General features: G+C 45.8%; 1 protein-coding gene across 2 annotated transcripts in view; it reads left to right on the top strand.

Annotated features, from left to right (window-relative positions):
- Positions 1-13428, top strand: part of DNAH5 (dynein axonemal heavy chain 5) — a 253320-nt gene that overhangs the window by 78222 nt on the left and 161670 nt on the right. For both annotated transcript variants that reach the window (XM_075921464.1, XM_075921465.1), the window contains 2 exons: positions 450-771; positions 9116-9322. In XM_075921464.1, coding sequence (XP_075777579.1) covers positions 450-771; positions 9116-9322 — 529 coding nt within the window. The remainder of the gene's footprint in view (positions 1-449; positions 772-9115; positions 9323-13428) is intronic.

Consider the following 13428-nt stretch of genomic DNA (forward strand, 5'->3'; position numbering starts at 1 on the left):
ATGGGTTGGCGGTACTGCTTTCAATCATTAAAATGGCAGAATAAAAGGCAAGCTCAGTCTGTACTATCACAGTTCTACACTGTTCTGTATAACTGATTTCCTGTGTTTCATGTCATTGGTGAGTAGTTTCACTACTTGTTGAAAATCATATGAGTTTACACTTGGAATTAGCATTAGTGAGATTCCCTTTGTATGGTGATAGAGGGATATTTCTAGGTTTAGGTAGAAACACTTTCTGTTGCACTGGCTAAGATGAGCCTGGGTTCTGGTTGTAAGAGTGTATTTTGGAAGGTGTTGCTGACTATCAGTCTGAGAATACATTTGTCCTCCCGCGACGCATACAACAGTGTGTAGAAATGATTGTATATTCAAACTCAAAATGAGGAGTCTCCTAATCATTGAAGTCTTGCAGTAACTTTTCCAATGATCATCCTTGTATTTGTTATCAGATTAGAAATCCCCAATCTTGGCATTGATGAAAAATACCAGAAAATTCTTCAGAACTATGGTCATGATATTGAGATGGTCTCTAAGCTGTACACTAAGCAGAAAAATGACCCTCCATTGGCTCGTAATCTGCCTCCAATAGCTGGTAAGATCTTGTGGGCACGTCAGCTCTTCCACAGGATCCAGGAACCAATGGCTCTCTTCCAGCAGCATCCCACTGTCCTGCAAACAGGAGAAGCCAAGCGCATAGTCTGCAACTACAACAAAGTGGCAAAAGTCCTCTTGGAGTTTGAGGTTATTTATCACAGGGGATGGCTTCAGCAGGTAAAATGGCTCATTTGCTGCTGTGACTGTGAAAGTTGATTATTTTTGCTACTGGTTTAGAGCATAGGGAACCATGCTGTTAGCTGCTGCATAGACCTGGATAAGTGGATTGACATGGTATAAGAAGTCCTCAACTGGCAGAATATACCATTGGTATAGCTAGCTACTGTACCTTCTCTTGCAGCTCCCAGCGTAAGAGTAAAAATTGTGTGGGAGAAGGAATGACCACAATGTTCCTGTGCTTTGGCCAGTGTCAACTGGCTGATGGTCCCTTGGGGGTCATACCTAGTGGCCGAATTTTAGAGCACTTCCTGTACTACTTTAGTGTCATGGCATGGAGCTGGCATAGAACTTAAAACCTTCATCAAGGTTCTGTAACAGGCTCCTTTGCAGGCCCTCACACCCTGCTGTGTCCCACAGATTGCTTTCTGAAGAGAATCTGGCCAACTTTCATGTTGATGTCCCTAGCTCAAAATGAAATTTGTCCATATTTCAGGCATATACTATGTACTACAAGAAAATTCTATCCTTGCTGTTTGTAACAGCATTAGGAAGCTAGAAGCATTACTGTGCTTACAGGTCATGCCTGTTTGAAGCCATAGGGTATATCTATTCTTGTACCCTCTTTCAAGAGAAGGATGCAAATGAAGACATTCGAAATTGCAAATGAAGCTGGGATTTAAATGTCCTGTGCTTCATTAGCATATTCGCATTATGGCGCAATTTGGAAAAACAAACCCTGTTAAGATGCGGTTATTTCGAGAGAAAACCCTTCTCTTGAAATAACCTTTGTTCCTCATACAATGAGGTTTACCATTGTAAAGGGTTTTCTCTCGAAATAACCGCGTCTTATCAGCGTCTGTTATTTCAAAATAGTGCCATAATGCGAATATGCAAATGAAGCGTGGGATATTTAAATCCCGGCTTTATATGCAATTTCGAATGTCTTCATTTGCATCCCTCTCTTGAAAAGAGGAATCCCTCTCTCTTAAAATCAGGAATAAGGGATCTTCCGGAAAAGGCTTTATTTTCCAAAAGATCCCGTCTAGACTGGCGCTTTTCTCCGGCAAAGCCCCGAGCCGAAAAAAAGCGGCAGCCATCTTCATGCAAATGCCGCGGGGAATATTTAAATCCCCCGCAGCATTTGCAATTCCGACTTGTCTCATTAGCATCCCTTTTCCGGAAAAGGGTGCCAATGTAGACACAGCTCTTGTGTGCAGTAGTATCAGCAGAGGCTTCTTTCCCGTTGACGCTGGCTACTCTTCTCAGCCTGGTGGAGTATCAGCATCAATGGGAGCAGACACGATAAATCATCGGCCAGTAGATTGATCACTGCAGTGTCAATCCTCAGCATAGTGGAGACAAAACCTTAGAAATATTCATTGCTCTTCAATGACTGTAGGATGACTTAGTGAGTTTCAAGCTGATGGTAAAATGTGGCATGGCTGACGTGTTGCAAAGCTGTAGTGATATTGGCGTGACTTGTATCTACCATTACATTCTACCACGAGAGCTCCAGGGTTGGTTTCTGCACCTGGCCTCCAGATGATCTGTCCAGTATTTCTTGGGAACATAACAGAAACCCTGTTCCTCCTCTGTGCCACTAGCAGCTCCTGGCATAAACCCCTTTGGTCATTCCAGAGGTTAGTCACCAGCTAGAGCTTTTCGTGTCTTAAATTTTTGCTAAAAAAAGTTACCTGGTTCACCTCCCTCTTTCTACAGCAGGATAGGTACCTCCATGGTCTCTTGTATTTTGGCAGTCAGAGGCGTAGCGAAGGGGGGGGCATTTGCCCCCAGGTGCCACACCAGGGGGGCGCTGGGCTGGGCTGGGAGCGAAAGGCATGCTGCTCTGGGCCACGTGATGCTTTTGAACAGAGACCAGGAGTTGGCTAAGTGCTCCTGGCTCTCTACATACTGCGAGCTGAGGCAGCAGGGCCAGGTGGCAGCAGTGGCGACTTTAAAGGTTAGAATCCCTTACCCAGCTGTTCCGTTCCTCCCGTGCCTGGCTCGGGGGGGGGGGGGGGGGAGGAGGATTTGATGGGGGGCACTCCTGGCGCTGGGGGAGGAGGGACTCGTTCAGGGGGAGGGGTGAGTGCTTTGGAATGGGGTACTGGGGGGGTTGGCTCTGTGGGAGGTATGAGTGCATTGGGACAGGGGGCTGGCTCTGGGAGGTATGAATGTATTGGGATGGGGGGCTGGTGCTGTGGGAAGTATGAGTGCATTGGGATGGGGGGATGCTGGTGAGGGGCTAGCTCTGGGCGGAGAGGTGGGTGCATTGGGGTTGCTTATAATTTTTTAAAATAAAAGATTCTTTATAACAAAAGGAAAACTTAAAAAAATAATAATCTGGTTACATTTTAAAGACCAAGAAACATATAGATCAGGCATGTCAAACTTGAAGCCCACCGAGGGCCATAAATGAAAACTTTTAGGGACACCAAAGAAAATGTACTTCCATCGGAAAGTTGTAATTATTTATTATTATAGATTATGTTTTAGGTATATTTTATAATATTTTTCAGGTCTTGTTTTAAAATAATACAATAATGTGATGTGTAAAATTGTTATTTACTCATAACATAATTTTTAATTTAAATATAAATTTAAGGTACTTTTAAATTTTGTACATGATACATAACTTGTTTTGTTGAAATAAAAACAAGTATAGACCATGGTCAATCAAATAGAACAGGCTTCTGTGAAAATTTCAGATACTTTGTAAATTTGAGATTTTGCATAAACATCTAATTATTCGTGCAATTACAAAAAATTGACATATATTTGATATAAAATTAATACACATGTTGTGATTTTATTTGGAAATAAAGAAATAAAAACCAAAACATTAACAAAATATCCCTCTCCACTGCCCCAGAGCCAGGCACTCCCATATCCCTGTTCTAACCCAATTCCCCTCTGCTCCTCCAGAGAACCCCCCTCTAACCCAATGCCTCCTCCCTCCCCCAGACCCAGGCACTCCCAACCCCTCCCCCTCATGCCTAATGCCTGAGTCCCAGAACCAATGTTGCTGCTGCTGCCACACATTTCTTCCTCAGGCGCTGGGGAGGTGTGAGCACAGCAGCCAGCTGTGAGCAGGCACTTGATGCCTGTGCAGAGCAGCCCAGCCAGCCATGATCTGCACTCGGCCACATGCGCCGAGCGGGCAGCGGGCCACATGTCATTCTTTTATAAAATGTTGTGGCAGGTCACAAAAAATTTTGATTGGGCCACATGCAGCCCGCCAGAAGACTGTTTGACATGCCTGATGTAGATGGTATCATGAGATTTTGTTGGCACAACCCACTTCCACCCATAAAAGCTCATGATAAATTCTACATAAAGGGTGGACAATAATTTTCGCCCAGGGACCACTTCAAAATTTTTTGAAGTAGCCCTGGGTCATCACTGAAGGGGTGGGGACTAAACAGGAAGGGGTGGGGCTACCCAGACCATGATTGGTCCCCTTTGACGCCTCCTTCCCACCGGGCACCCATGTCTCTGGTAGGGCAGGAGGAGGCTACATGCGCTTCTCCACCCCCAGGCCAATCAAGACTTGAGGGCAGGGGAGCGCGGGAAGCCTCCTCCTGCCTTGCGAGGAGTACGTGGTGCTTGGAAGTGCTGTGTGCTGCTCGCTGGGTGGGGGCAGAACAAAGAAAGCTTCACATGCTCTCCCGTCCCAAGCTCTAATTGGCCTGGGGGCAGGGGAGCAGCAGGGCCTCTGCAGACTGGATCCAACTCATGGAGGCCCTTTTGCCTACCTCTGATCTACATGTTTTGTTAGTCTTTAAAGTACTACTGGACTGTTTTTTTTTTTTTTTAAGTTTTTCCTGTTACAGACTAATTCAGTTACCCCTCTGAAGCTTATTAAAAAGGTTCTATACTAAACCATTCCTTTTTGCCTCCCTGTTTCCTTTTTCCTCTTGTGAGTTGGGCAGGCAGGAGTTTTGGTAAAAAATGTATCAGACGTGCACACAGTGCCCGCTCTACTTCAGCTGGTGCTGGATATTCAAAGGAAAAAGTCCTCATGGCAGACAGAAAGCCACGCTTGCAGGGTATCCTCAGCCTTAGGCTACTTATTGCTTCAAGTGCTTTCAAGAAAGCAAGGGTGTGTGTGAGTTTTATTTAAAAGTTTTTCTGAGTGATATTTTAACAGGTAAGTTTATTTCTTACATTGATAACTCTCCTGTAGTTTTCTGCTGTGTGATAATGTGAAAAACAATTACGTTAACTAGGTAAGTAAATGGGCAGTTAGGAAACATTACAGATTGCTTATAATAAATTTATTAGGTATCTTGTTAGTCTTTAAAGTGCTACATAACTTTTTTTCTTTTTGTTTTACCAAGATTCGACTAACATGGCTACCTCTCTATTATAATAAATTTGATATGCTCAAAATCTTTTTTACTTTTATTCATTAAAGCAATGTGTTACTCATTTGCTATAGCAGTGGTTTTAAATGCTTGAATGAAATATAGTGATGAAATTCATATTTAGGTTGTATAACATTAACTTCTCTCATGTTTTATAAAACTTACATATTTAAGAATTTGACATTTTTTATGTAAGACATGAACCTAATGAGAACGGGATATGAACAACTTAAAGATAAAAAAATATTTAACAGAATGTAAACCACAAAACTATATAATTTATATATCAGTAGTTAGTAAAATAAGTAATTCATTAAACAATAAATATCCTGAGAGGTGGTTTATTTACAGTGGTGTAGTGAGGAGGGCAGAGGGGAGGGGAAGTGGTCCCTGGGTGCCACACTAGTGAGGTGCCAGTATAGTCCCCTTACACTCCCCCTGTCATCCCTCTGCTCACCTGTTCCTCCTCTGCCTGCCACCTCCTCCCTGCCCCCAGCCCTACTCCCTCCACCTCTGCCAAAGGGTTACTGCATGTGGGACCCAGCCCCAAACTGGAGGGGGTCGGGTAAGACGTGGTTCAAGCTCCCCCCACTCCTCCCAGGGTTGAGCTCAGCTATGCGCCAGGTTTGGGGCCCCACCATTTGGTGGGGAGGGAGCGCCAATTTTGCCTTTGCCCCCGAGCACATAACACCCTCGCTACGCCTCTGGTGGCTGTCTAGTTCTGTTCAACACACATTGGTTATTGAAGAGTTTGGAGGTTAAAAGCAAGCTTGCAGCAATACTGGGCTTTTGTGTTTATATTAGTACAGGAGGGGAAGAAGAAAAGGGATAATTCATAGAGAAGTGTTTTAAAAACTGAGTGATAAACATGTAATAAATGCAGGAGAAAAGGATTGCACCATCTCAGCTCTGGTGGATGGGATAATGAATCTCTTAACAGGAATGTGGAGACTCCATAATTTCTTTGTAGGAAAGTTGCGCTGCTTTATTTGCATAATGAATGTTATGGAACAATACCATCTTGATTGATATACAGTCATATTAGCTGAATTATTGTAAATAAACTTGCAAGATATGAGATGACAGCTTTCTGAGAACATGAATTATTGCAGTTGTGTTCAGTTTATCATTGAATTGAATTCGTGACACTATTTGAACAGCCTGTACAAGTGTATTTTGGCCCTTGAAATATAGTGAAAAGCTCTGCTACATATTTGATCAGAAAGTAAAATACTGTACCAAAAATGGAATTAATCACATGGCAAAGTATTGCTTAGGCAGCCATTACCTACATCTTTTGAACTGATGATGATCCAGGGGGTGATAATCCTGAAAAATGGATCTGTAATAACATAGTTATGGCTGAGATATAGTAGTAGCAGGTAGTTTCAATTGGGATTATTTCCTGTATAAGGCAAGAATGCATGCACTACTTACCCCCAAATAACTAAGAATACAGATTTGTCATTTTATCAAATTATGTTAAATTTGTAAGCATTTAGATGGGTTGCACTTAGTAGGGTTATAAGTCATAGCCAGTATAGATTTTTAAGAATAAATCATGCCAGACCAACCTAATTTCCATTTTTGACACAAGCGACAAGGAGTCCTGTGGCACCTTATAGACCAACAGATGTATTGGAGCATAAGCTTTTGTGGGCAAAGACAAAGTGCATCTGACGAAGTGGGTCTTTGCCCACGAAAGCTTATGCTCCAATATATCTGTTAGTCTATAAGGTGCCTCAGGACTCCTTGTCGCTTTTGCTGATCCAGACTAACACAGCTACCCCTCTGATTTTTTGACACAGTTACTAGTGGATATAGGGCAAGCAGAAGATATGATTATAGCTTGATTTCAATGAGATTTTTGACACAGGTACACCTGACAGCCTCCTAAACTAGGGTAATGTGGTCTACTTGAAATTATTATAATATGGTTTATAATGTGTTGAAGGTCCCAGAGGGGTAGCCATGTTAGTCTGTATCTGCAAAAACGAGGAGATGGTGGTCAGGATTCACAATAGCATGGGCTCCCTCCCTTTTGTTTTGCCCAGATTGGTCAGGATATTTTGTGCACGTCTACACAGCAGGGCTAAACTCGAAATAAGCTACGCAACTTGAGCTATGCTAATTAAATAAGCTATGCTAATAGCTTATTTAGACTTTTGATGTTGTCTACACAGCAATTATTTCGTGAGAGAGCACTCTTCCCCCACTTCCTTACTCCTCGTTCAATGAGAGGGTTAAAGGAGTCAGAGTAAAAAGCCTGTTATTTTAAATGTATTTTGAACTAATGGGCTTTCTATGTAGATGCTCAATATGTTATTTCAGAATAACTAATGTTATTCCAAAATAACGCTGCTGTATAGAGCTAGCCATAGCCTTCTTTGTTTCAGGCTGATAAGACTGGGGCGCCAGAAGATAAGGGGGTTGACAGCCATAATGGTGAATCTACCAACAGTAGCCAACTTTTCCTTCAAAAGCTTTATACAAAAAGGCCATAAAAAGGAATGTTGGGTAGAATAGCCAGTTTTCTGGCTATTTTATTACCAATTAGTCCTAATTTCTGACACACCAGTTTTTGTTTGTAAATGTTTGCTCCTCAACTTTTTTTGTTCACAAGGAATGGTTTTAACAGCCCCTTGAATGGTAATAGTAAAGCCCATCTTGTTTAAAATAATTTAGTTTTTTTGGGTTTCTTGACCTTTTTTTGAAACAAAAATTATATACAGTAAAACTCCGATGGTCCGGCATCTGACGGTCCGGCACTCCTGATGGTCCGGTACCATCAGGAACCCGGAAGTGCTCTGGGCAGCCAGACCATTGGAGCTGCTCTGCCCCCAGCTTCCCCGATTCAGACGCTGCTAAAACTGACCAGCGCTGAATCCGGGAAGCAGGGGGCAGAGCAGCTGGAGTGATGCCAGGTAGGTCCAGTAGTGCTGCCCCTCGGGGCTGCGGGACCAACCCAGCAGCACCCCAGCTGTCTCGGATTCAGCCGCTGCTGAAATTGACCAGCGGCTGACTCGAGGAAGCCCGAGACAGAGCTGCTCTGCCCCAGCTTCCTGGAATCAGCCGCTGGTCAATTTCAGCAGCAGCTGACTTGGGGACACCTGGGACAGAGCAGCTGGGGTGCTGCTGGGTTGGTCCCCGCAGCGCCGAGGTTTGGCGATACCAGACCAACCCAGCAGTGCCGCAGCTGCTCTGTCCCAGGCGTCCCGATTCAGCCGCTGCTGAAACTGACCAGGGCTGACTCCAGGAAGCCCGGGGCAGAGCAGCTCTGCCTCTGGCTTTCTGGAGTCAGCTGCTGATAAGTTTCAGCAGCAGCTGACTTGGGGACATCTGGGGCAGAGCAGCTGGGGTGCTGCTGGGTTGGTCCAGTAGTGCCGAGGAGCGGCGCTGCGGGACCAACCCGTCAGCACCACAGCTGCTCTGCTCCAGGCGTCCCCAAGAGCAGCTGGGGTGCTGACGGGTTGGTCTCGCGGCGCCAAGGGTCGGCTCTACCGGACCAACCCAGCAGCACCCCAGCTGCTCTGCTGCAGGCGTCCCCGATTCAGCCGCTGCTGAAACTTACCAGCAGCGGCTGAATCGGGGACTCCTGGGGCAGAGCCGGACTATCAGAAGGGACAGCTATGAGGGGGTCTGGGGTAGCATTCCCCCCACCCACCCCAGACCCCTCATAGCCCCCCCTTCTGATAGTCCGGCATATCTGATAATCCGGCACCCCCTGGGTCCTAAAGGTGCCGGATTATCGGAAGTTTACTGTAACAGGTTATTGTGACATCACTGTTAGGGTAAACTTGTAATCCCAATTATTACAATTCTGACTGTATCAAATTTGACTATTAGTTTTAGTTTCCACTAGCACTTTTGTAATTCAAGTGTAGGTGTATATGTGTATGCAAATTCAGAGTATAGTATTGACTTGGTTTAATTAGATGCAATTTTTTGTCAAGGACGTTTCTTGTTTCCTGTAGATTGAAGTAACGAAAACAGGGCTTCAGGCATCCCTTTTGGTGAAGGTTCCAGAGACAGGAGAATTATTTGTGAATTTTGACCCTCAGATATTGACTTTAATTCGGGAAACAGAGTGCATGGCTCACATGCACCTTGAAATCCCCCCCTTCGCAATTGCTCTACAGCAAAAACAAGACTCATACAAGAAGAATTTCAGTCTACTGCAGGTAAACTTATTTTATTCATTTATATCTGCACAGAGCTTTAGAAAACACTAATAATTTCATGAGAGAGAAAAATATTATTATATATAAAAACTGAAAATGAAAACATTCAGACTACTATGTGTGTTGGTTTGATCACAGAGATCCCCTTGGGTCTGTCACCTGGTGACAATCCACTGATCCTACCCACCTGCCCTCTGGGGTGCCCCACCACCCTGTCTTGTTGGGCCAGATCCTTTGGTGTCCTCTGCAAAGGCACAGAGTCATGGTAACAGTCGGTCAGCAGAGAAACACAGATGCTGAACCAGCTCAGTGCTGGCTGGGGACTCAGTTATAGGGACTCAGGAACACAGCCCAAAAGGGACCAAAACCCAAATAAATCTGTCTTTAACTCTGTGTAAAAATTTTACACAGAGAAAGCTCATAAGGTTAGCTCACATTATCGGTGAAAGCGATATGCATAACTGTGGCTCCCTCCAGGTAATAATTATTTACACTGGGTTTGATAATAAACAAAACTGTTGTATTAAGTATAAAAAGTAGGATTTATGTGATTGCAAGTTGAAAGACAGATCAAAGCAAGTTTTTAATCTAAAATAAACAAAACACACCGGCTGAAAGTATAACTGGACAAAAAATATTTAGAGATGTTTATGGAGGATAGATCCATCAATTGATATTAGCCCTGTGGTCAGAGATGCAATCCCATACTTTGGGTATCTGTAAACTTCTGTCTGCCAGAGGTTGTTCCGTATGCCATGTCAAAATTGCCTTGTTCTTCTTCGAGTAGTGTCCCCGTGGGTGCTCCACTGTAGGTGAAGGGTTGCCCTAAGCCGCAGATCGGAGCTTTGTATAGCAGTTTCCCCTGTTGAGCCACGCATGCCCAGGAGGCGTCTCGAGCCCTTCCCGCCTCCTGAGGAGCGTGACTCAACCCCCTCCCTTTCAGTTCCTCTTTAACCGCCCTCGTCAGCGGACGGAGCAGCCAGGAGCTCCCTGTCAGACTATCTGACTACTTTCCCCTTAGTTATTTAGACATAGTTAGCTTACCCTGTTTTATCCTAGTTACTCTTTCCTTGTTTCTTTATAAAAAAAAAAAAAAAACCTAGAAATAGGAAAAATAGACTTAATTAAATCCCCCCCTCAGGGGGCTTGAACTTACCTCAGACCAGGACTCCGGTGAACCGTTTTTCTCCCGCCTGTCAAAACAAGAAACACGTAAAGACTTAAAAAAAAAAAAAAGAAGAAGAAGAAGAAGAAGCAAAACCACATAAACTATAAAAATATTGAAGATAAATATAATAATTTCAAGAGGGAGAGAGCCTGCAATGTCCGTCTCCTCAGGGTTTAAAAAGTGTGGTCAATGCCGGGACCCAATGCCGGCTTCAGATGGCCACTCGGACTGCATACGGTGTTTGCGGGAGACCCACTCTCCCCACAATTGTACCCACTGCAATTCCCTGATGGCGAGAGCCAGAAAAGACCGTGAGCTCCGCCTCAGGATGATTTTATTTGAAAAAGCTCTACAGCCTGCGGGAGAACAATCTGCACCGCGGCAAGAGTCTTCGCCGTCTTCCAGAAATGCCCCGAGACCCAGAGCCTCTCCATCCCGCTCTCTTCCAGCCTCTTCCTCTCCCAAACACAGAGGAGAGGCACACCAGGCTGGGAAGTCCCCTGCCACTAGGGCTTCGGGGCGATCCTCCCACTCTGCGCCGGTATCGGGGCGCTCAACAGCTGAGCGGCCCCGGGAGCGCTCTAAGCAGCCGGCACGGCATGAAAAGCCGGCGCCGCTTCAAACTGCGGTGCCGCTTGCAAGCGCGGCACCGCTTCCAGCCCCGGCACCACTTCAAGCCTCTGCAGCGCCCCGGGAGCGCTCTAAGCAGCCGGCACGGCATAAAAAGCCGGCGCCGCTTCAAACTGCAGTGCCGCTTCAGAGCGCGGCACTGCTTCCAGCCCCGGCGCCGCTTCAAGCCTCTACAGCGCCGAAAGCTACACCACGGCTTAAAGCTGCGGTGTCTCTTAAAGTCACGGCACCGCAGCAAAACGATGGGCAGCCTCCGAAGCCACTGACACCAACTGATGCTCCGCTGGTCCTCCCACAGCCAGACAAGCAGCCAGATGAGGCTCCTAGGGATCAGCCCCAACAAGAGACTGATCCATACAGCAGGCATCATTATCTATGCCTGCCCTCTACTTCTTACTCTCCTGAGGGGTCTCCATCAAGGCAATCCCCTCCCAGGTCGATATCCCCGTTGTCTCTTCCGAACGCTCCCCTTCCTGATGATGACCACCACACAGTCTATTCCTCGCGACATCCATCACCTGGGAAGGCTCGCTTCAACCATTATAGGGCTCCGCCACAACATGGCCCATGGCACCCATTCTGGCCTTACCCACCTCCACCTTATCCACCGCAATGGGGACCATGGGAACACTGAGAGCCATATGGACACCGCTCCCCACCTTGTTCCACTGCATCCCGGAGAAGTTTGCCTCGGCCACAACCCCTACCTCCAGCAAGTTTTTTGGAGGACGAGGTGGAACAAATCTCAGACAATGACTCAGATACTCAGTCAGTAAACATCACACACTCTGGTGCCCTTGATGCACAACCAGAGGATGCCGTAGTACCATCAGACACTGGAACGATCTAAAACAGTTCCAAGAACTATTCAAGAGAGTAGCGACAAGCCAGAATGTCTCTCTGCAAGAGGTGCAGAAGAAACCATACCAATTGTTAAAGAATCTACATCCGACACTACAGGGCAAGATTACCCTACCCATAGACGAGGCAATCATGGAGACCTCAGAAGATCTGTGGAAGACGCCTGCATCCATCCAACCAACTAACAGGAAAATTGACAGAAAGTACTTTGTCCCCTCAAAAGACAATGACTTTCTCTTCACTCACCCACAACCTAACTAACTAGTCGTGGACTCAGCACAACAACGAGCGAAGCTTCCACAGTATAGGATGGACAATGCAGACAAGGACCACAAAAAGTTGGACTCCTTTGGCAAGAAAGTATACTCCTCTTCAACCCTACAACTCAGAATATCAAATTACTCTGCTCTCTTAGCAAATCACAACTTTGACAACTACTCAAAACTGGGAGAACTAATGGCGCATCTCACCGACTCCAAAAGACCCGTCTTAAAATCAATAGTTCATGAGGGCCATATGATTTCCCGCGCCGCTCTCCAAATGGCAATGGAAGTAGCTGACACTGCAGCCCGAGTTACAGCTACAGCGGTAGTGATGCATAGAGCTTCTTGGCTCCAGTCGTCTGGAGTTCCCCGTGAACTCCAACCCAAAGTGGAGGACTTACCATTTGACAAACAAAAGCTATTTGCAGCCACTACGGACGAAATGCTCCACAACAGCAAAAATTCTAAGTCCACACTTCGCACGCTAGGTATGTGCACGCCACCCTATAAACACAGGCGATACACCCCATATAATTCACATAATCGATATCGGTATGGACAATACAATCGACCACAGAGGCCTTATGAAGACAACAGACCAAGACAGTGAGGTCCCAGAAGGCGACCCAACCAAGCCCGCCCGCTAGCTAACCAACCATCTAAGCAGCAAATTTGAACATTTGGTCGAGGGTCTGCAAGACCTCCCATTTGATCTCGCACCTCAACATGGCCATCTATTCAACTACCGTTTGCGCGCCTTCCTCCCACAGTGGGAATCCATAACATCGGACCGCTGGGTCCTAGAGATAATTTGAGTGGGTTATACCATCCCTTTTATATCTATCCTCCCTACCCTTCCCCCTACCCTGTCCCTTTTCAGGGACCACTCTCATGAAACCCTTCTAAAACAAGAAGTCAATCAGCTCCTTGTCATTGGGGCTATAGAAAGGTACCCCGAGAGTTCCACGGGAGAGGGTTTTACTCGAACTATTTCCTGACCGAAAAAAGAACAGGGGGTTGGAGACCTATATTGGATCTCTGCAAACTGAACACATTTCTCAAGAGACAACATTTCAAGATGGTCACTCTTTCCACTATCATTCCTGCGCTAGATCGAGGGGACTGGTTCGCAGCCCTCGACCTCCAAGATGCCTATTTCCATGTAACCATCCACCCCGCCCACA

This window comes from Pelodiscus sinensis, chromosome 2 (genome assembly GCF_049634645.1).
Source record: "Pelodiscus sinensis isolate JC-2024 chromosome 2, ASM4963464v1, whole genome shotgun sequence".
Taxonomy (NCBI): domain Eukaryota; kingdom Metazoa; phylum Chordata; order Testudines; family Trionychidae; genus Pelodiscus; species Pelodiscus sinensis.